The following is a 24,528-nucleotide window of genomic DNA, read 5'->3' on the forward strand; positions in this document are numbered from 1 at the left end:
AGGCTTAAGGAGGAATTAAGGATGTTGGCCGCCACTCTGTTAGTTTAGCTAGAGTGCAGCATCAAAACTGTAGCCTAATTTGTTGTTCTTGAAGTTTTTCAACCACATCATGGCTTAGTATTTTGAAGAGTTGGATGGAACAGTGGATACTGACCTTTGGCCACAGCAGTATTAAAATCTTGAAGCAACCTTGTGTTCAGCTCAGCAGTAAAATAAGTTTTAATTGCTCACCAGTGTGTGTGAGTTCATTTCTTTTTCTTTTTATTGCAGTAACATTGGTTTATAACATTGTATAAATTTCAGGTGTACATCATTCTATTTCGATTCCTGTGTAGATTACATCATGTTCACCACCCAAAGGAGTAATTACAATCCGTTGCCACACGCATGTGCCTAATCACCCCTTTTGCCCTCTTCCCTCTCCCTTCCCCTCTGATAACCACCAATCCAGTCTCTGTCTCTATGTGATTTTTGTTGTTTTTAATCTTCTACTTATGAGTGAGATCATACAATATTTTCTCCCTCTGACTTATTTCTCTTAGCATGATACCTTCAAGGTCCATCCCTGTTGTCACAAATGGCCAGATTTCATCATTTCTTATGGCTGAGTAGTATTCCATTGTGTGTGTGTATATATATATATATATATATATACACACACACCACATCTTCTTTATCCATGCGTCCCTTGATGGGCACCTAGGTTGCTTCCAAGTCTTGGCTATTGTGAATAATGCTGTGATGAACATAGGGATGCATGTGTAAACATTTGTGTTTTCATGTTCTTTGGAAAAATACCCAGCAGTGGAATAGCTGGATTGTATGGTCGTTCTATTCTTAATTTTTTGAGGCATCTCCACACTGTTTTCCATAGTGGCTGCACCAGTTTGCATTCCCACCAACAGTGTATGTGGGTTCCCTTCTCTCCACATCATCTCCAATGCTTCTTTCCTGTCTTGTTAATTATAACCATTCTGACGGAAGTGAGGTGAATCTCTCATTGTAGTTTTGATTTGCATTTCCCTGATAGTTAATGATGTTGAACATCCTTTCACGTGCCTGTTGGCCATCTGTATATCTTTGGAGAAATGTCTGTTCAGATCTTTTGCCCGTCTTTTAAATGGGTGGTTAGTTGTTTTGTTCTTGAGATGTATCAGTTCTTTATATATTTTGGATATTAACCCCTCATCTGATGTATGGACCTTCTGTTCAGCTCAGTAGGAAAACAAGTTTTAACTACTCACTAATGTGTGTGAGTTCATTTCTAATGCTGTCCACACAATGTCACATTTTAAGCTTTAATATTTTTACTTAACCTTTGGTTTGTAGTTCCACATCAATGCCAGCTACCCCCGAGTTTGGAACATGCCGCAGATGTGGCAGTGTGAGTTAGAGGTTTACAAAGCCACCTACCACTTCATCTTTGCACAGAAGAACTTTTTTACAGGTAATTTTCTAATAAATGTAAATACAGTGAGATTTATCACAGAACTTGTGTACAGTAAGTTTTGCTTTTAGATTCAACATAGTGATTTGATAACACAATTCATACTTTCTTACTTTTGCACTGCTTTTCGAGCCGAGAATATCAGAGGGAAAATTTAAATGTAGGTATTTTGTGCTCTTTTCTAACCCAAACAAGGAAAATACGAAACCAAAACTGAACTTAGAAGAAAATGGACAAACTCATCTTAGGCTAGTCCTTCGTGTCAGTCTAGTGGGGGATAAGATGGGGAAAATGAATCAGTTTCTTTCTGTTCCTGAATTAGGCATCAGCAGCCTTCATTATTTTGTTTTAATTATTGTAATCCACAAACAGTATATTCAAATAGTCAAATATGTTATTTTTTTACTTGGATCCCTACTTACTCCTTTCCGTTGGCATGGGCAATTGAGTTGATGCTATCATTAGTTGGAAAAATTCCTTTATTTCTTGCAGCATATTATGATAGCTACTCATGAGTGTGGGAACACATGGTCTTGGTCTCTGAATAACACAAATATTACTACATAAAAGTATGTAGCGTTGCTTCAGTCTTCCTGTAAAAGATTTAGCCAGATAGAGTCGGTCTGATTTGCCAGGGTCAGTGGCTACGCTAGAGCTCCTAATATTTGCTTGACTGATTGCTGCATTTATCCATCCATCCATCCATCCACCAGTCCACCAGTTGTTTACACGCATCTGGTCTGTCCTGAGTAGTTAGATATTTGTGGGTATAGTGGTGATTAAGGTATTCATAGATGGTCCAGTCTTGACATTATTTACTACCAATATGATGTTGATGAAATTACTTAATTATCTAAGCTTCAATTTCAGTTACTAGAGTTTTAGCTTTTTATAATGCCATTACTACAATATGTTCAATTGTGTCTTTTATTTTGTTTTTTGGTTTTATTGGGAGCCTTGGGGACTAGATAGAATGCTTCTACATTCTTGGAGTTATGTAATTCTTCTCCAAGGCTCAAGTCAGGGTCCCGTAGCAGAAATTTTGACACAATCCTTGGCAACATAGATGTCTGTCAGTGAAGCTAAACATTGAATCCGTACTACTCAATTCTGATTTTTGAAAAAAATTATAGCTAAAACTTCTAGTGTGTATTGTCTGTCTCTGTTCTAAGCAATTTGTACATACTAAATTGTTGAATCCTCATAATAACTCTCTGAAATCAATATTATTATCGTCATCCTTATTTTACAGATGAGGAAAGTGGGGTACAGAGTGGTCAAGCAATTTGTCCAGGCTCATACCACTAGTAAGTTGGTCAAGCTAGGATTCCAACCCAAGTAGTCTGGCTCAAGAATCTGTTATATACAGTTTCTTTGACAGTAGCCTTTTCCCTCTCACCTAAGATTTTGTAGTTTTTAACTTTGCTAATCTTTTAAAATAGGTTCCTGTTTTCTTTTTTTTTAGATTTTTTATTATAAATTATTCAATTTATTTAAACTGAAAAAAAATCAAAGCTCAGCATTTTCAAGCATTTAACCTCCAGAAATTTCCCATCCTCAGACTCTGGTAGTGTTAAGAATAGTTGGAGTAGAAGTATAAATTCCTCAGGATTTAAAATTTTTTACTTTGTAGTAGCACTTTCATTTAGACTGAGTATTGTATTAGTTACTTTTAAACAGCCAAGTACACATTTCCTAAATTACAACCATGTTTTCCCTAAATTATTTTTTTCTCTAACTCTAATCTTTACATCTCTTAAAATTGACTTTTGGTTTTTTATTTTTTCTAAAATTTATTTGGAGAAATTTAAAAAATATAGAAAGATACAAAACAACTTCTCATCTCCTGGATTTAATGGCTGTAATATTTAGTCATATTACTTCTGTTGCTTTCTAGAGTCTTAAAAACTTTATTTTTTATAAAGGATGGCTTAGAGACTGATACATTTTTAGTCTTGGAGCGAATGTCATGGTGTTTGAATTATTTTCCTCTTTCCTCAGTTTTATATTTCTCTATTGACAGAATTCTACATAAAATAAATTATCTATTTGGTGTGAGGGAATGCCTACTATTCCTCAACAGCCATTCTCATGCCCATTATTAGTGAGATAAAATTGTTCTTGAGAGATTTCAGTGTGGGACAAAGAGAGCTTCATGGTAAATATAATTAGATCCTCAGGAATGAAAGATGTAGAACAAAGGCAGAATCTGGGAATAATGAAATTGACTTTGATTTACTTTGATAAGGGGGAGAAGAAAACAATATAACAGTACTGCAAAGCTCCAGTACCAATTGATTGGCATTTTATAGGGTGTTTGCCTAGCAACTTAATTATAAAATGAGTTGTAGATGAGTTTTTTCAGACTAACATTTAGATTTCCAGCTTAATAACTTTAAAAATTTGTTTAAAAATTTATCTAAATGAGTATGACAGTTATCAAAAAAGTGCTTCCTTTTTCTAATCAAGTTATTTGATAAAACCATCTGGTAATGAGAGCAGCTTTTGATTTAAAGAGAAATACGAATTAGAAATAGTTTTTGAGGATCCTAGTAAAAATATTTTGTTACCATAACTTTTAATCTTTATCAGTAAGGATGTTGTATAAGCTGGTAGGGAAACTGTCTTGCAGAATGTGTTGAAATTTCAATTAAGATATAGAAGAAAAAACTATAAGACTTGTTAAAATAGAAATTGGCTAATAATTTTGTAAAATTACATTGGTTTCCTGAGATGATTAGTAGATTATTTGAATTTGTGTTTATTTTACTAGCAATTATACCTCAATCTTTTAACTAGTAGAAATGTAAAGTAGATAAATGGAACCAATAAAAGTTGAAAGTCTCTTATGAATAATGATTCAAACAAATATAAACCATGATCTCAACAAATATAAACCATGATCTCGGCCCACAGAGAACTTAGAGGATATCACTTGTGGGCATTTCTTGTTTTGTAGTATTTATCACTCTCAAGTGTATTGGCATGTGCTCTAGACTTAGACGAATGAAACAGTATAAAACAGTGTATATATTGAGTGTAAGCATGAATTGTGAAGCTAACAAATGCATGTTGGAAAGACATGAGTACAGAAGAAATCACTATGATCTGAAGGGAATCAGAGAAGGTAAAGAAGGACATTAAGATCTGAAATGGTCTTTGTAAATGAACTCAGTAATACTAAGATTTGTGTAGTCTGTTTCCATAGAGCATTCCAAAGCATGTTCATTTCTGTTGTCCTCACAATGACTTTAAAAACGGGTAGCTGTTATTGCTGTCCCCGAGTTAGCAGTGAGGAAATTGAAGCCCAGAAATGTTCAATGCCTTGGACAAACTGATGAAACCAGTAAGTTGAAGAGACATTTAAGAACCATTTTTTGGTTGTAGACCCTGTGCTCTCTCTCTGTAGTATCATGTTGTTGTTAAAGATGGTTAGAGTTTTCTTCAGCAGAGAGGATACCAAGGAGTGTATTTATTTTAGATAATGATAGTTTGAATAAAGGAGCAGAACTAAAAATGTTTATGAGGCAGAAAAGTGAGAAAATCAGCTTGATGAATTTGTACTGTGGAGTTGGCTAATTCCAGAGATGACTTTTGGACGTCTCCCAAGTGCTAGACACTGTGCTAAAGAACAAAGTTAGAAAGCAGGGATAGAGACAGGTTAGTTAGGTAGGGTGGCATGTAGATGTAAAACTTTAGAGGTGAGCGTAGATAGTATGAGGTATGATGAACCACTGTGATTGCTTGTTAAATGAAATAAAAATATATTTAAAGTAAATCTGATGAGTGAAATTTTCTCTATTCATAGAACAGGTTAAGAGTCAAATGCCTTTTGCTGTTGATATAGTAAAACTCTGTATCTTAATATTAATTTAAGTTATTGACATTTGATATTAAATGTACTATTTTGCCATTTTATTGAGAGGGCTTTCTTTCTAATATATGTACACAAGCTTTTGCACATCGCAGTTAAATTTCAAATGAGTTCTTGATATTACGTAAGATAAATTTGACTTCTGATTTCATTATTGAATCTAATAATTTTCACTTTAAAGATTTCCTTTAAAATTCAAAGAAAACAACTTTATGTAATTATTTGCACTTAGTATTTTCCTTAGAATATCTTTAATAATAAATGCTACCATTCGAGGAGGGCTTACCCTGTGGCAGTTACTGTCTAAAACTACATGTATTATCTCAATTCTCACAATAACTGTGAAGTTGTCCCCATTTTGTAGAAGAGAAAACTGATAGCATTTAGGTCATTTGTTCAAGATGACATGGCTAGTGAAATGATACAGCCAGAATTTAAACCCAGGACTGTCTGGTATCAAAGTTTGTGCTGTAATAATCTTGCTTCCAATTGTTGCTTTCTCTCAAATGCACAAAGTTCTAATTTTATATGCGTAGTGCTGTGTTATGTACTGTGGGATGAAAAGATGAGCGTGACACTTCTAAGAGGAGACCATTCATTGAAAGACATTATTGCTGGGAGTATACAATGCGTGTAAGTGATATGAATGCCAGAAGAAAGAGTAGAGGAAACCATGGTGATAGATCAGGGCTAACATTGCTATATAAAGATCTTTTGCCTTTTGAGGTTAAAAAAAATTAAGATATCAAATGATAAGTAGACTAAGTATATGAACACAGTTTTTAAAAGCAGTAGTTAAACCATACAAATCAGAAATACGACTAATCAGCAATCAACAAAGATGATTGACTATAATTCTAAGGCCAAGTCTATTTTGTTCACCATTGTGTTCCCAGAGTCTAGAACAGAATCTGGCACACAGTAGACAGTTTGTGAGTGTTTGTTGAATGAATAAAACAACATGAGAAAATGTTCAACCCTATTTATAATTAGGAAATTCTATTAAAGTGTGATACCATTTTTCAGTTACCACTTACCAAACTGCACCCTACCTCTCAGAGAGAGAGAGAGAGAGGTAGAAAGAAATATAATGCAGAAGAGGGTACAGTGAAATAGCTAGTAGAACACAGATTTCTGTTAGGAGTATAAATGGATTCACTTCTCTTGGAAAGCAATTCTGTAATCTATACTAGCCTTCAAAAAATTCATAAATTTTGGGGGCTGGCCCCGTGGCTGAGTGGTTAAGTTCGCGCTCTCCGGTGCAGGCAGCCCAGGGTTTCGTTGGTTCGAATCCTGGGCGCGGACATGGCACTGCTCATCAAACCACGCTGAGGCAGCGTCCCACATGCCACAACTAGAAGGACCCACAACGAAGAAGATACAACTGTGTACTGGGGGGCTTTGGGGAGAAAAAGGAAAAAATAAAATCTTAAAAAAAAAAAAATTCATAAATTTTGACCTAGTATTTTACTTCTGGAATCTGTACTGACAAAGTAATCCTGAATATGTAAAATATCTCGCATGAAAATGTATGTGGTAACATTATTATAAAGAGCACAAAAATTTGGAAAGTCTAAATATCCAAGTATAGTAAATGGTTAAGTAAATCTTGGCAAATGTCTTTAATGAACTGTGATTAAAATTTTTGTTAATGTGTTTGAAATAGCATGGAAAAATTTTAAGTTCAGTGCAAAAAAGCAACATATAAAACATATGCATCTAGGATAGTGTAAAAATCTACATAGAAGAAAATGTATTCATGATGTTGAATATTTGGGTAGTGGAATATTGAGTGATTTTTTTTCCTCTTTTGTCTTCAGAAGTTTCTTTAAAAAAATAATAGGCATATGAAATGCATAACATTTTTTAAATTTGGAACTGTGATTAGTAAGTAAACATTTTACTGTCAAATCATTTAGCTATATCTTAATGACCTTTTAATATTTCATTATAAATATTCTTTTTAGTTACAAAAGAAAAATTCATTTTTGACTGGTATTAGAATCTTTATATTTTGTTTTCTGAATTTCAATTAATTTTGCTTTCTATCTCCCACCCCGATAATTTTAGATTTAATTCAAGACTGGTCTAGTGATAGTGCTCCAGACATTTTTTCATTTGTTCCATATACATGGAATTTTAAAATCATGTTTCATCAATTTGAAATGATTTGGGCTGCTAATCAACACAATTGGATTGACTGTTCCACTAAACAACAGGAAAATGGTAAGAACTTTTAAAGAATTAGGTTAAGCGTTCTGTTCATGAAGACATACCAACAAAGAAAATTGGTATTGATTTTGTGGTTTTAATAGATACTAGAATTGATCTTGTCCATTATCTTTTGAGACCGTCAGAGAACTATTTCAGAGTTTGTATTGGACTAAGTGTATTATCTTAAATTTAATTTGATTTGTGTGTATTTAAGGCAATTTTTATTTAAAACTTTATTGGAAATAAGAGTAAATTTTCTTTTTTTCCCTTTTTTTGGTAGTGTATCTGGCAGCCTGTGGGGAAACACTGAACATTGATTTCTCTTTGCCTTTTACGGACTTTGTTCCAGCTACATGTAATACCAAGTTCTCTTTAAGAGTATGTATAATTGAATGTGTTGTTTATTCCATAAGGTTTATTAGTAAGTTTGATTTCCCAAAGCTTATCTTTACCGTCCCCTGCCCATCTCATTGCCACCCTGAGGTATTTTAGCTTTCCTGTATTGTTTACTAACTTTAGTGTCTGTTACAGAATTGTTATTTCTTTTTTGCAGTTAACTGTAATATTCTGCCATTCCCCTAAGTTTGCCAACTTCCCCTAAGAAATTGGGCAATAAAAAAAAAATTTCCTGAGCTGATTATTTTTTTAGAGCTCATTTCTAAAAATCTATATATTCTCTTAAGAACCCCTTCTAACTCTAATGTTTACTCTGTCTATGAACTAGATTTTAGTTACCTATATTTCATTCCTAATTGTAACCACAATTTCAAGGAATAACCACAAATACCTTTCTTTTATCCAAAAGCCAGCTCTTATGAGTTCAAAACGTTGCGGAACACCTAATTTTAGATTATGTGCAATCAGTAGTAGTTGTTAGTATTGGTGGAGGTTACGGTAGTAAAAAATAGCAACAATAATAATAAGAGCAGCTAAGACCTATTAAACATGTTCTATGTGTCAGACACTATTCCAAGTGCTTTGTGTGTAGTAACTCATTTAATTCTCAGATCAGCCCTCTTGAAGTAGTAGTTGTCATTATCTGCATTTATGGACTAGGACACTGAGGAGCCGAGCTCCTGTAACTTGTCGTGCAGCTAGTGAGTGGCTGAGTTGGAATTTGAACCCAGGCAATATAGATTAGGGCTCTGTTCTTTTAACCACTCTGCTATGCTGCCTGTTAAGAAACCAGGCATCATGACGAACAAAGAGGGGCTGGCCCATGGTCAAGTGGTTGAGTTTTGGTGCTCCGCTTCGGCGACCCAGGGTTTCTCGCCAGTTCGGATCCTGGGTGCGGACCTGGCACCGCTTGTGGGTCTGTGCTCGGGCAGCGTCCCACATGTCACAGCTTGAGGGACTCACAACTGAAATATACAGCTATGTGCTGAGGGGCTTTGGGGAGAAGAAGGAAAAATAAGAAAAAGTAAATCTTAAAAAAAACCCCAAAAAACAAAGATTAGGAGATAAGGAAAAAAGTGAAACTGAGTGAGGGTCCTTTGATAAACCTATTTGGAATTCTTAAAAGTCACTTGAGGAACCAAGACTTACTAGAATCGAAAGAGACAATTGTATTTTAAAAATTAATAAAAATGCACAACATATTCCACTTGAGCTCATATTAGATGATTTTTAATTTTTTTTCTGAGTTATATGTGAAATTGTGAATTCCCATGGAAGATAATCTTTTTACTCTTTTGTGGAAGGAAACTATGCCTTTTACTTTCCTGATTTTTTTCGTTGACTTTCTAACTAGGATTGTTTTAGTCAATGTAAAATCTTATTCCAGTTATTTACCTGACCATTCAGGGTAAAATCTGTGACTTGAAATTTGTGTTTTTCTTTTGAATTTATTCTCATGATTACTATAGATAGGTTTGCCTGTAATAGTAACCTAACATATTTATGTACCTATTTTACTACTTTGGGTTATTATAAATTATTTTTTAGGGAGAAGATGTTGATCTTCATTTGTTTCTACCAGATTGCCACCCTAGTAAATATTCATTATTTATGCTGGTAAAGAATTGCCACCCAAATAAAATGACTCATGATACTGGTATTCCTGCTGAGTGTCAAAGTGGTCAGAAAACAGTTAAACCAAAATGGCGGAACATTACTCAAGAAAAGTGAGTGCATAAAATTCGTGATCTAAGTATTTTATGTTTATATGTGAAGAAATTATTCTTCTGATTCTTTCAAAGAATACCAGTAAAATTTGGTTATCTGTAACTGGTGTCTGTATGCAATTAAAGGAATAAGTACCTGACTAGAAACTTTGTTTTTTTACTCTTCGAAGGGCTGGTTGGGTTGAATGCTGGACTGTCCCAAGTGTCATGCTTACAATTGATTATACGTGGCATCCAATTTATCCACAAAAAGCAGATGAACAGCTAAAACAATCATGTAAGTGTTTTTATATCGTTTGTACTTTTGAAACTTTTGCTGTTATAATTGATAATCATCAAAGATAGAAAAAAAGTAAAAAATTTGGAAATGCATCCAATTTTTTGACATAAATCTTTTAAGAATTTTGGTATAATTACAGCTAACTTTCATTGAGCATTTAATATGTATCAAGTACTAGGCCAGGCTGTTTCCTGGCTTATATTATCTCATTTAATCTTTACAACAACTCTGTGAGAGAAATATTATTATTATTGTCATTGTGGAGTTGAGGAAATATGCTCAGAGAAACTAATTTTCTCAAGGTCCGCCAAGCTAGAAGCAGTAGAGTTGGCATATGAAACAAGGTCTGTGTGAGTCTATATTTAAAGTGCTTGATTTGTGAAATGTTAGTTTCTTTAATGCATTTTGACAACTCTCATATCATCATAGTTTCCCTGAAGCTTATATGCCTTATTATCAGGATCCAAAATGGAATTAGAGTCAAATGATATTTTCCTTGTTTTTCCAGTGAGTTAAGTTTTAAAGAATAGTTTTCATAATTTTCTTTTGTGTGGAGGTTGATAATATCACAGTGTTTTTGAATAGTTCTTTATGTGAAAATAAATTTGTAGTTTAATGCCCACGTATAGTTAAAGCCTAATTGTGAGCCAAGTTTATGTTGCAGGGACTCACTGAGAGTGTTACCTATGTTAACAGGAACTTTTCATTGATTCTTTGCCGTCTGATTTATGTATTTCTATACATATTTCAGTGAAGTTTATTCTTTATTTGCTTTCTTACTTATTAGTCTTTCATGTTTGTTTTCATTATGTAGTATAGATATTATATCAGTGTTAATTGTTTTCATATTTGCAAAATAGAATTTTGTAGTGAATAGTCCTTGAAGAACTTCTAAGAGGTACTTTTCCCCCTCCCCCAAATGTTATATTTTTTCCTCTCAATTTCTTCCAGTGTCAGAAATGGAAGAAACGATGCTCTCGGTGTTAAGGCCATCCCAGAAAACATCAGACAGAGTTGTTTCTTCTCCCTCTGCTTCTTCACGCCCACCCATTGATCCCTCAGAACTTCCACCTGATAAACTTCATGTAGAAATGGAACTCTCCCCAGATTCTTGGATAACTCTCTATGGACCTCTATTAAATGCCTTTCTGTGTATAAAGGTATGATTTTTAAAAGAATTTATATTTAAACATAAGCAAAGCAGTTAATGTCTAATTGAAATTGAGACCATTTGAAATAGCCAGTTGGATGTTTTAAACATGTTGAGTTTATATTATATATGTTGACTGGACTTGCGGTGCTAGACTCAATTACAAATGTATTTATTAAAAACAATGTACTTCTCAGTTCAGCATTTTTTTTTTGAGCATTTAGTATGTTCTAGGAATTGTGCTATTTGCTAGAGATGGAAATGATATAGCATCTGTTCTCAACAAGATAAGAGGGGTATAGCAGGATAGACATATATATGGACAAATTTTAACATGTTGTAATTAATGCAGCAATAGAAATCCAAGAGAACCTTGTTATCTGAGGATAATCGTTACCAGGAAAAGTCTGCTTCGAGTGAGTCCATTAAAACCAAACAACTTTATTTCATGGTGAATATTAAGCAAAGATTTGTTTGGAGCTCTGTCTTCAAAAATGAAGCAAATATATGAAAATGAGTTTATTTCAGAGTATGACAAATTTAGTTTTTGAAGAAATATGTGCTACTTCTTTGAACAAAGACTGAATTAAGTGTTGATTCACTTTGGTATAATTCTTCCACTGAAATTTCATGATTACATAGTATGATAGCACTTTAAGGTTGATGTCTATAGCATGATTATGAAGAGATGCTATTTTAAGAAAAATATTTGAGCACCTTGTCAGTTTTCTAGACATCACTCTTATTCTTTTGATATTCAAATCATACTTTTAAAAAGTTCCCAGCAAGTCATCAATAATTCTTGCTTGATTTACCCTTCTTTATAGGTAACTGCTCTAAGGCTTGAAGATCCTCACTTATCACTGATGGCTCTACTTGTGATTTGAGCAGTTATCCAACATCACTCTTAGCAACTTCACAAAAATTTTGCATTTTTCTGGGATTTTGCAAATTCACTTGCTTTAGATTTTCATGGTACTGTCGGATGTTTACTACATTTGATAATCAAAGAGAGACTAATTGTCCAGAATTACCAATCATGAGCAGGAGCGTTACTTGTGGGATGGATGTTTGTATGAGTCTAATCTTATCAGTATTATTTGCTTCCTTTTGCAGTTTCACGACTGCGGAGGTTTGGATATTGAATGCATAGCTAAAAAGGAATCCCATAATGTACGGGAACAGGAGTAATTTATTCTGAAAAGGATCTAGGATGATCAAGGTTGGTCAGGGATAGACAAGCAAGGTTTGTTAGCAAAGGCTCTCTGGAAGAAGTGCTAACTGAATAAGTTTTGAAGATAGATAAAATCTCAATATTTGAATTACTGTATTATATTTACTAAAAACTACCATAAAGCATCAGGTGATGTAATTTAAGATAAAAGATGCAAGGCAAAATGTATTAAATACTTTTGGAAACCTACAGTTTCTGTTTGGTTTTACCTTTTCTTCCCCTGGGGTTTTAGGAGAGATTGCTGAAAGAGTGATTCTTCAGATTCAAAGGGGGGAACACACACACACACACGCACACACATCTTTTTCTTTCTTGTAACCATTGTTTGACCTAAAATATTCTTCAAATTTTTCTCCCAATACCTTATTTTCTTAGGATTCCATGTGAATAACTAAAGAATCTAAAATGCAATTTCAAACTTGAGTCTTCCTGAAGAGGCTGAATTATACTTTAATTTAAATATAAGCAATGATTTAGTTAGCAGCTAAAGCTAGTTATGTTGATATAATATCAGTTTTGAATACTACCAGAGAGGTATTAACTCTGGCTTTTGCATTACCATATGTACATCAGACCTCAATTTTTTTTATTTAAAAAAGTCCACACTCATCAAAAATAAGAGGACTATAACAAAGAAGAATACAGAGGAAGAAGTATGTGGCTTTATTTTAGACTTCATTATAATTTCAGAGATATAACCTCTGATGGTAGTTTATTATGTTTTAATGCAGACTTTTCTGTGCATTAAAGATTTTATAACAAGTTTTTAATAGTGTCAAAGTTTGTTGTGCTAAAGATTGTATTAGTATTTGCATTCATCAAATTAATTCAGGACTTGTATGAAGTGTCTACAAAAACAAATTTAAAATTTTTAAGTTTTGAGATATTTTATAAACTATGTATCCAAAACATGACAGCCAAAAAATTTTTCTAGCCTAGTGAACTCTATTCTTCCTTTTATTAGGACTATATGTAACTCTTTAAGTTTCTTTCTTTTTCCCTACCCAGAAAGCTTAGTGTCGTGCTGACATGGAGATGTTATTTTGAATATCTCTGTCTTTCCATTACCTTTTTTTCCCCCATTTGTGTTAATAATTTATGTTCTACTCAGTGTCAGTGTTAGAACTTGAAAACTTTTTGGAAGTTAGGTATGAGATATGTATAACGTATGTATGTATATGTAAAAGAAAACTGTGAAAACTCATGTAACTTGAGATTGTATTTGTTTTAGTTATCAAAAGTAAACAACAAGAAATTCTAAAGGATACACTAGAAAAAAAAAAGAATCGCTCTGTATTTGTTTGACTGTAAAACTGACCTCCAAAATCCACAAAAGAAACTAGGCCTGGCATTATCATTATAGAGAATTCTAGGAAGAGTATATACTAAACATGCGTTAAAATTTATGAGGATGTTTTATGGAAATGAGAGGTCTTCTGAAGGTGTAGACAACATAGCAACTCTCAAGTGTCAGTGCAAAGTCGTTTCAGTCATACTGGAAAAGCTTCATGTCATTTCTTATGTTGTGGATACAAGGTTGAATAACAGTACCACTTATATTACTTTTCTGAACTGACTTCTTTTAGTCTCATTACGTTTTTTCTTAATGGAAGAAGAGAAATCTGAATCTAAATAGTGATAGCATGTCAGTGGTGGCAAATAGTAACTATGGATTAAGGGTATATATGGCAAGTATGTTTTCCTTATTACAAAAATAGTGTTAGTGGCCCTGAACAGAAGCCTGGTATCAAGTTTCCATTAAAAAAATTTAATATTGGAAACAGAATACTGGTAGGGTTTTTTTCCCTGCATCTCTGATTTTATTAGCCTTCTTTTAACTATTGTTGATGATTCTTCTTTTTTCTTTTTTGAGAAATGAGTATCGTTAGGTAAGTATGAATTTTTAGCTAGGAAAAAAATGGCTGTCTCCTGTTACTTGAAGTAGGTTACTTGACACTTAATACACTATCTCTAAGAAAATAAAATTACAGAGGACTCTTAAGAAAATTGAAACTGTAGCTTATTTTAGCGTTTTAAAATCATACAGGCTAGGATATATGACAAAAGAACACATTTTCCCAGTTCTGTAAGCCAATCGGTAATTCTTTCCATGAATCCTTAAGAAATTAACCCTTCCAGATGGAATTCACATTTAACAAAACCCACAAAACTTAAATAAGACATCCAACATTAAACATTTAACTGAGACTAACTTTTTCAAGGAGTTATAATTTTAGAAGTATATTTTGTTGATAATATTCAAGAGCTGCAAATGTGTTGTCACTAAAGACTCCTAGCATTTTGTAACTCTGAAAACAGTCATTGACACATTTGGTGAAAATGTTCCCTAAAGAATTTGATATGAGTTATTTCTGTTTCAGATAATTAAGTGGAGATTGGTTTAGAAGCAAGTTGGACATTAGACCCAAGAGAATCTTTTTCTTTTAATTGTAGTAATCTTCAGGAATCTCTTTGTTTTTTTTTTTTTAAGATTAAAAATTGTAAGAGACTGTAAGTGACTACAAGGGAATATTTTAAAAATAAGAGATTTACATGGTAGGATTATTAAAAATTAGCTAAAATAAGTATATCTTATTTCTGTTGGTTTGTCGGTAACTTAGTATGTTGAATGCTAATAAACATGAATGGTATACGTTGACTCCTTAAATCAGTTGTGTGGAGAGAGGGTGGGGCAGAGATGACTGGGTCTGGAGCCTATTTGCAGATAAAATCACCGAAGGAACTTTGTCACTTTCCGCCTGCCTCTGGATTCCATATTTACTGTAAATCTACTGAACCTGTCTCCAGGACTAGATGACGGCATGTATGTTTTAAAAAGACTTCTCAAATAATCTAAGGGAGAACTGCTGCTCCGAATACCTCTAGGGTTTTAATGTTGATTTAAATTTTTCAGACATTTATTTTTAGTTTTAAAAATTTAATGTTGGAATTTAGGATAAAACTAATGCTTATTTACTTTTATTTTTGTGCTTGAATTTGTCCATGCCTCAGAGTTATATATGCACTTTTATCAAGATTTCAAGTGGCTGACCCAATGGTATAGTGGTTGGGTTTGTACACCCTGCTTTGGTAGCCTGGGTTTGCAGGTTTGGATCCCAGACACAGACCTACACACCGCTTGTCAAGCCATGCTGTGGCAGTGTCCTGCATACAAAATAGAGGAAGATGGGCACAGATGTCAGCTCAGGGACAATCTTCCTCAAGCGAAATAGGAGGATTGGCAACAGATGTTAGCTCAGGACAGATCTTCCTCACTCCCACCAAAAAAATAAAACCACCCCACAAAAATAAATAAATAAATAAAGGAAATGCTTTAAAAAAAGAGATTTCAAGAAGGTTCTAAGTCGGCCCTGTATTAGTTAGAGGCACATAACAATAGAGAATAAAGGAAAAAGCACCAGTTCAGTGAGTGAGTAGATTTGAGATTTTAATATTAGTCCTGCCACTAATTAACTGAATGACCTTAAGCCCTTCAACATCCTTTCCTATGAAAAGATATTCATTGACCTGATGTCCAGAACCCTAGCCAGAAAATAAATGTCAATAACCAAAGTGCAGAATTTACAAAAATACGAACTTGGTTCTAATATTGAACAAATATAATTAACAGTGTTAACTGGAATATTTTAAGAACTTTTGATTACTACTGGCAGATCATATAGGCAAAATTTAAATTCAGAATTAATGGGAAGGAAAAAGAATTTTAATTAAAAATAAATTTAAATTCTGATGCAAAAACTCCCAGAATAGTAATAGTTGAAACACTTCTGAAATTCTGATGCATAAGAGCAAGATGAACTGTGTGAAATGTGTTTATAACACGTTTTTGTCATCACTAACCAAAATTGGACATTTGTATTGAAGCTATTAAAATATTCCCGATAAATATCGCAACTGGGACATATGAATTGTAGTGTTTAGCTAATTGGATTTAGCCAGATGGATTTTCAGTGAATTGTTCTTCTTCTCCCAAAGGATGTCTCTGGGTTTTATTGCCTCAGAACTCTGAGAAGCACAGATTGAAAACCATTGAACCTTACAGAGCTTAAAAGGTTTCTTCTGGTACCGAAATTGAAGTTTTTGCTGTAATTGGAGGTGGCATTGTCATGAAGCTTTACTATAAACTTCTGTAACTTTTTGTTTTGGTTTTTTTTTTGCTATTTATTTGCTAAGCAGCCAAGTAAGTGTAAGTTTTTAATATGTATATCTTTTTCTCATTTTAAGGAAATAGACTTGATGCTTTTGATTAAATAAGATAGGTTAGGGAGATAGTTTACAAATTTCGGGCTCTAAGGTGAGAAGTTATTTTTACATATCTCTTTTGATAGCAGTTTTTTCTTAACATTCATAGGAAAACTACTTTGGGGAAGATGACATGTATATGGATTTTGAAGAGGTTATTTCAAGCCCTGTTCTGTCACTGTCAACATCATCCAGCTCTGGGTGGACTGCTGTTGGAATGGAAAATGACAGAAAGGAAAATGAAAGTTCAGCCAAGTCAATTCATCCGCTTACCTTGCGTCCTTGGGATATTACTGTACTTGTTAATTTGTACAAAGTTCACGGGCGTCTTCCTGTTGTAAGTGTTTGCATATTAAAATAGTCTGAAGTGTGTTATGGAATTCACCCAGCATAGGAAACTAAATATGTGTCTGCGTGCATGCACACACATCCACACACTCTCTCTTACAAAAATTCAGATTCAGAAACTTCTAAATATATCCTTTTATCTTTATAAGCTAGTTTATTATTTTCTTCATACTGTAATTACTTGATCATTGATTACTTTCTGTTTTTCTTTTACTTTAGCTCCCTCTTTGCTGTTCTGCGTAACTTTAGAACATTTTGTCATGGCATTGAGTTGAATAGTTTATAGTTAGCCTGATGGATATTCTAGGACTTAACATTTTCTTAGCCTTTATCTCAAACTCCAGATCAGTTTGGGGCCTTGTGTTGGACCCATTACAAAATCAAGATTCAGGCCTGATCCTCAATGTTGAATTGTGTCAGAGGTTTGGATTCAGCACAGAATCCTGGCTCACTCTAAGGATGGCCCTTGGGTCTGTTGAAGCTGACTTGGAATGAGATGATATTGTCCGTGGAACCCAGGGCCATTGGAGCCAGGCCAGACAGGCAGTGGGTGGCCCTAGAGCTTTGTGCTGCATGCTGGCTCCATGTCATGTGCCTAGGGTTACACAGCCGAGAAGTTACCTCTGGTGCTTAGTGAACCTAATGTCTTTACTGAGGTAGGGAATAGTGGTTTTTGTCAGCACTGTTTCTTCTTTTTAAAAGCCAAAATCTCTCAGTTAGATAAATGTAATTTTTATTTTTCCATACATCCTTGGTCTTTGTTTTTTTATATCTTGATTATGGTATTTTGTTTGACTTTAGCATGGAACTACTGATGGTCCTGAGTGCCCTACAGCTTTCTTGGAAAGACTGTGTTTTGAAATGAAAAAAGGATTTAGGGAGACCATGCTGCAACTCGTCCTCTCGCCCCTGAATGTGTTTGTCAGTGATAACTATCAGGTAATGTGAAAGTGAGTTATGGTGGAGACTTAGAGATTTTTTATTATTCTTTATGGGGTCAAACAACATGTTAGCTTTTGCGCATGCAATATAAAGCTCTTTAAATTAGAGACTTTTAATTTAACTACATTATGAAGTAGGTGTGTGATATACATATGAATTTTTCAAGAATCTGTTTTCTTCTGTTCCCTACTTATATAATCTCAATTATATTTTGTATCTGTTTTTAGAAATGGAAAGAAATACTTTATAACTTCTTCATATTTATGGAAGAGAAAAATCCATAAAATGTTAGTTTCAACTTAGATTGAAATCACAACCTAAGAATTAGTATTAACCAGTACCATAATCTTCAAAACATGCATAGCTACATGATCAGTGATTTATTCATCTAACTTACTTACAAGAGACTTTATCAGTGCCTTCAAGAATTAGCGCTGGCTCTGTTTTGGAAGAGAACCAATGATATTCATCAAATGGAAATAACTTACATTCCTGGGTAGATTATCACTTTATTATTATTTTTTAATGCCAAATGTCTTCTCTTGGCACCTACCACTGCTTTAGGGCCCTTTCCCTACTTTTAGTCAAGTTGTTTACTTTAGAAATATAAATGGATTTTAATATAAGGCAAAGTAAAATAATAAACAGGGGAGGGAATCTCACATCCCAAAATCATACTATGGATTCTATGTAGTAACTGATTATCTTATTTAACATAACATAGCCCCTTTTCATTCTTTTGCCTTAACTGACTGTATTTTTCTACATAGATTAATTTTTTCAAATTTAGTCGTGTGCTGCATAATGATGTTTCAGTCAATGATGGACTACCTATGTGACAGTAGTGACGTAAGATTAGTACCGTATCTAGGTGTGTAGTAGGATGTCCTATTTAGGTTGGTGTAAGTACACTCTGCGATGTTTGCACAAGGATGAAAACAGTAACAACGCATTTCTGAGGAGGTAGCCACGTCATTAAGTGACACTTGATTGTATATGTATTTGACGTAGGTGATATCATAGTACCTGAAACTTAACGCTTAATATTTTCTTGTTTTTGCCACAGAATGTGTTTCTCTTTTTAAACTTTTATTTCAAAATAATTATAGATTCACAGGAAGTTGCAGAGAGTACAGAGAGGTCTTGTGTACCCTTCACCTAGTTTTCTGTGTGTTGATCTTTTACGTGATTATAGTGCAGTATCAAAACCAGGAAGTTGACACTGGTACAACGTGCCATAATTCTGTGTCATTTTATCACATGTAGATTCATGTAACTGCCACTGAAATCAAGATACAACACTGTTCCGTCATTACAAAGATCTTGCATAGCACTTTTATTTTAACTTGCCACAGAAACCTTAAAAATAACTCATGTCCTCCTCTCCCTAAGTTGTAGGTCATTAGAATTGGTTGTTTTTTAATTCTGGGAGGCCACTGTGTGGAAAGGAAGCCCATCTCCTTTTTTCAATCTGTTGAGGAAATTAATAAAGGTAAAAGGGAAATATCTTCTTACGGCTGAGTTCTGAGAATCTTGGATGAGTATCTCTGGTTTCTTATGAGTACCTGGTGACCCTTTAACTTTTATTTTAATCATTGCATTCTCAAAAGACTTTACCAGATACAAAAAATATTTTGTTGAGCTCATTATGAGAGTTCACATTAACCCTGATTACTTGTACAGAGACTGAAGTCTAGAGTATGATTTATTTGGTGATTAGAAAAGGAGTTCATGGGGTGAAGATAGCAAGGCGATAGTTAGAAGTACTGGTGATACTTTGTTTCCTAGGTGGTTAGCACTTCATAATTCACCCCAAAGACAGGATGCTCTCTATATATTCTCTTGGAATTAGATTACCTTTGTAACTTGCTTACGTTTTATATTGCTGGCGTGACTATTCCTAAGAAATCTTTTCTTCCTTTATCCTATCTGATATTCCTTCACAGTGGGAGGCTTCACACTGTGACTATATCTCAGGATCAGTCCTGGGTCACTTACCTGTAGCTGCTCATTCTTGGTAGCATTAGTCTTAACGCAGGACCTCAAGGTTAATGAGCTAAGGTGATGATGGATGGCTTATTGTGTCCAACTTATGAAGCCACACGTTTTATTTTATGATCGTCTTATGATGTGTATTAGTTTCCTAGGGCTGCCATAGCAAAGAACCCCACACTGAGTGGCTTAAACCAATAGAAATTTATTCTCCCAGTTCTGGGGCCTAGAAGTCTGAAATCAAGGTGTTAGCAGGGCCATGCTCTCTCTGAAGGCTGTAGGAGAGGATCCTTCTTTGCCTCTTCCTAGCTTTTGTGGTTGCCAGCAATCCTTGGACTTCCTTGTCTTGTAGATGCATCACTCAAATCTCTGCCTCTGTCTTCACATGGCATTTTCTACTTGTGTCTGTGTGTCCCAGTTTTCCTCTTACAAGGACACCAGTCATGGGATTAGGGTCCACCCTAATCCAGTGTAACCTCATTATAACTTGATTGCATCTGCCAAGACCCTATTTCCAAATAAGATCGTAGTCACAAGGTACCCGAGCTTAGGACTTGAACATATCTTTTTAGGATACTCTTCAACCCACAATATAATGCAAGCTATGATAAAATTCAGAGTATGAGCTTTATTGGTGTATGGGGTAGGTTATAGCTTTAGGACAATCCAAGATCTGCGTGTATTTTTTTTTTTTTGAGGAAGGTTAGCCCTGAGCTAACTACTGCCAATCCTCCTCTTTTTGCTGAGGAAGACTGACCCTGAGCTAACATCCGTGCCCATCTTCCTCTGCTTTATACTTGGGACGCCTACTACAGCATGGCTTTTGCCAAGTGGTTCCATGTCCACACCCGGGATCCGATCTGGAGAACCCCAGGCCTCCAAGAAGCAGAATGTGCAAACTTAACCACTGCACCCCTGGGCCAGCCCCTACATGCATTTTTGATTTCAAAAAAGCCTCAACAATTTTATACTAAGAATTATGGAATCTCAGTGCAAGAAGAGATCTTTGTTGACCATCCTCTCCAACTCCCTCAGATAAAATATAAGATAGATAAGCTTAGATAAGATAAAATAAAAACTGTATCAGAAGAGCTTCTGGAGCTGTTATAAAGTCACAATTTGAAATTTCCTTTTAAGAATTCCTTATGACTTAGATTTAGCTCTTATCCGTAAAAATTTCTTTTTTGAGAAGGCATTTCCCAAAATGTATTGAAACAAGGAACGCTAGCCCTGTAAGATGGGCTGCGTACCCACGCTAAAAACACTACCATAGTAAAATTAGGTTGGGAAGTATCTGTGAACTGTCTCAGTGTATATTAGTATATTGAAGTCTTTGAGAAGACTTGCTGTGAAGAAAGCTATATAGTTTCCTAGTCAGCAGTATCTACCTTTTGTAATCACTCTGTTAGGTGTATTGGGATACATAATGAGCAAGACAGAAATGGTCTTTACCCTAATAAATGGTGGAGAAGATAAATATTTGAGGGAGTTAAAATTAAGATAAATAATTTCAAGTGTGAAAAGTGCTCAAGAAGAGGTGTGAGGTGCTTTGATAGCATGTAGTGATCTTGAGAGAAGAACATGATAATATTTGCCTTTTTAAAAGATCTCTGTGGTCATTTTGTAGAGTATGGAGCAGAAAGATGTAAAAATGAATGCTGGGGGCCTTGCCCCATGGCCGAGTGGTTAAAGTTTTTCACTCTCTGCTTTCATTCTTGGCCCAGGTTCATGGGTTCAGATCCTGGGTGCAGACCTACTCCACTCACCAACCACGCTGTGGAGTTGTCCCACTTCCAAAAAAAAATAGAGGAAGATTGGCACAAATGTTAGCTCAGGGCTGATCTTCCTCAAGCAAAAAAAAAGAAAAAAGAGGAGGGTTGGCAATGGATGTTAACTCAGGGCAAATCTTCCTTAGCAAAAAAAAAAAAAGTGAATGTTGGGAGGCTTTCAAAGATCCTGGCAAGAAGTCAGATTATTTGAATCAGGATGATAGCAGTGAAGATAAAGAAGGTCAATACATTTGTGAGAGATGGGAGGGTAGATTCTACAGAAATTGGTGATTAATTGGGTAGGGCATTGCCAAACATTTGATTCTGTATTCTGGGGAAACTAGTGTTCCATGGAATACCCTGTTTTAGGACATATCCTTGAGCTTTCTGAATAAGTCTTAGAAATTTTCTCTGTGAAATATTTCATGCTTTTCAGTAGTGAGTATAAAATTATTCCCTGTAAGATAAATCTATCCTTTTTATATTTACATAGTTCTCAAAATCTGTATGGAAGATGGCTGCTTTTTTTTTAACCTAGTTCTTCATTTTGTGGTCTTAATGTTCTTTGTTATTCTCTAATATTTTCGTCTTTTTAATATTTTGATCTCACATTCCTGCCTTCCTATAAAAGATTGGCCTGTTACATTCACTGTCGGTCCGAGCACTAGTTTCTTTTTATTCATCACGGCAGTGACCAATCAGAGATCTGCCTTCTTTTCAGGACTTCGCTGTCTTGCTTTGCAGTTGGGCTCTCGTGGATATTGTCAGTAAAGAAGCTTAACTCAGACTACTTTTATGGGTACAAGGTTGTGTTAGGAGCTTGTGAATCCTGAAGTCTTATTTTCCCGATAACATGTTTTTACTGTTTGTCTCTGGGGAAAAAAAGCAACCAGAAAGTATAACATGATTTTCTTGTACTTCTTACAGTCCTTTTCTTACTGTTTTCAGCAGCGACCCCCAGTGGATGAAGTACTCAGAGAAGGGCACATCAATTTGTCAGGTCTCCAGCTGAGAGCACACGCTATGTTCTCAGCAGAAGGTCTTCCTTTGGGAAGTGATTCCTTAGAGTATGCATGGCTGATTGATGTGCAGGCTGGAAGCCTTACAGCAAAGGTCACGGCACCACAGGTATGACTCTCAGAGCACTGTCTCCTGAATGACTCTCTTTTTCTTTTACTCACTCACCTCCCCAAGACGAAGTTGTCTGCCTGGTGAATGTTCATTGCATTTGCTTTTGGATAGAAGTCATTCAGAATTTTCTTAGCAATAGACAAGTCAGAGACAGGTTTCACTTTTCTGAGCCACACAGAGTTGACGGTGTATTGTTTTATAGTTCTCCATAATACCTTCAAGAATTCAAGACTTTCTTTCTGAAAAACACAGGATGAGAACTGTTCTGGAAATCACATTATATATTATTAAAATTATATTAGTTGACTCTGCACTGTTGGAACAGTGTTCTTTTCCAAGAATAGAATAATTTTCCAAGACCTTTGCTTTCTTATATATTTTTAAAGTAGGATTTGAAAATAACATTTATGATGTTATGGATTAGGTAGCATCGTTCTTTGCTTGTCATGTCCGAAAGCAAGACATCATCATTGTACCTGCTGTTAGTGATATAGATACTGGTTTTAAAAAAATAAAAACAAATTTACTGGTAAGTTAACCTGGTCTAGAGTGCTAGTTGTGATCCTTTTGGATAAATTCCCCCCCAACCCCAATCCTACTTAGTCTTTAGAAGACTCAGAGGCCTCAAAGATTATTTACTTCTGGAAATGAACCATTGAAATTTAGTTGAATAGCCATATTACTGTAACATTTCACCTATTGAGCCACATATTTATGATAATATGCATGCTTATCTTGGCATTTCAAAAGGCTGGAATTGGTAGAAATGCACATGCTCAATTTTGATAGAAAGTAACAATGGGTATGAAACATATAATTTAGAGGTAGGTAGTAGCAACAAGAAGGTGAATAAAGAATCTAGGTACCTTGTATATCTGAAAGAAGTTGTCGGAAGGCAGCAAAAATTAAGATTCTAGAAATAGTAGGAAAATGAATGGAACTGAAAAGGGATATTTTATATAAAAATGGATGAAAAGAAATATATAGCGGAGTGTATAAAAATAGATCAAAAGAAATATTCAGTGCTCACTGACCTCATAACTATCCTCTCCTTATTGTCTGCCATTTCTTGCTTTTAAATAGATAAGTAAAAACTGAAGCATATTCCTTTAAGGATTGCTAGAATCTCATATGTTTATAAGGTGTACTTATTAGGAGATGAAACATTTCTGTTTCTTCACTAGAGTCTTGGCATCACTGTTTCCTGTGAGATTCCTGAATCCATAGGTGCTTTTAATGTTTATTCCATGCTTTGTGTGTTTTAAAAGTGAAATTCATGTTTTCCAAAAGTTTAAATTATGTGCTTATTTGAGGGGATGATATCATGTATACCTGTGTCTCAGTGTGTTTATTGTTAACTTCAAGCAATTATAAAATTAAGGTTTTTTAAACTCGAGATTTGATGAAGAATTGATATATGTTTACTTAAGCTACTATTTATACAACAAAAGTGCTTTAATCTTCAAAATAACTGACTTTCCAAGATTGTAGCAGAATATGATAATTAGATACTACAAATTTCACATCAAAGCTTGGTTTATTATTAGGTAGAGAATTTTAGGTGCTTTTCTATGCAGAGAATTCCAGTTAGTCTTATGAGGAGAAAGATAAAACCTTTAAGAAAAATTCTTTCTTTAGAAGTTGCTGAAGTTGAACTTTTCAATTGAAATGAATTTTCCTTTGGCGATACTTTTCATTCAGAAATGAAAAGTAATAGCTTATAAATGACTTCAAGGTAGAAAAATCATGTTTTGGGCTAAA

The 24,528-nt window shown here is 34.5% G+C and overlaps 1 protein-coding gene across 15 annotated transcripts in view; it reads left to right on the plus strand.

Annotated features, from left to right (window-relative positions):
* The window catches only part of BLTP1 (bridge-like lipid transfer protein family member 1), a 195,649-nt gene that overhangs the window by 52,863 nt on the left and 118,258 nt on the right, over window positions 1–24,528 (plus strand). For 14 of the 15 annotated variants that reach the window (XR_011501876.1, XR_011501877.1, XM_070504705.1 and 11 more), the window contains exons 15-23: window positions 1,330–1,447; window positions 7,392–7,547; window positions 7,816–7,913; window positions 9,480–9,658; window positions 9,829–9,935; window positions 10,890–11,098; window positions 16,695–16,922; window positions 17,735–17,872; window positions 22,585–22,764. Coding sequence is in view for 13 of the 15 variants with exons in the window: in XM_070504705.1 (XP_070360806.1) it covers window positions 1,330–1,447; window positions 7,392–7,547; window positions 7,816–7,913; window positions 9,480–9,658; window positions 9,829–9,935; window positions 10,890–11,098; window positions 16,695–16,922; window positions 17,735–17,872; window positions 22,585–22,764 (1,413 nt within the window). In the remaining 2 variants the exon portion in view is untranslated. The remainder of the gene's footprint in view (window positions 1–1,329; window positions 1,448–7,391; window positions 7,548–7,815; window positions 7,914–9,479; window positions 9,659–9,828; window positions 9,936–10,889; window positions 11,099–16,694; window positions 16,923–17,734; window positions 17,873–22,584; window positions 22,765–24,528) is intronic. The other variant, XM_070504706.1, reaches the window with a different exon arrangement.

The sequence above is a fragment of the Equus asinus genome, chromosome 3 (genome assembly GCF_041296235.1).
Source record: "Equus asinus isolate D_3611 breed Donkey chromosome 3, EquAss-T2T_v2, whole genome shotgun sequence".
Classification (NCBI taxonomy): domain Eukaryota; kingdom Metazoa; phylum Chordata; class Mammalia; order Perissodactyla; family Equidae; genus Equus; species Equus asinus.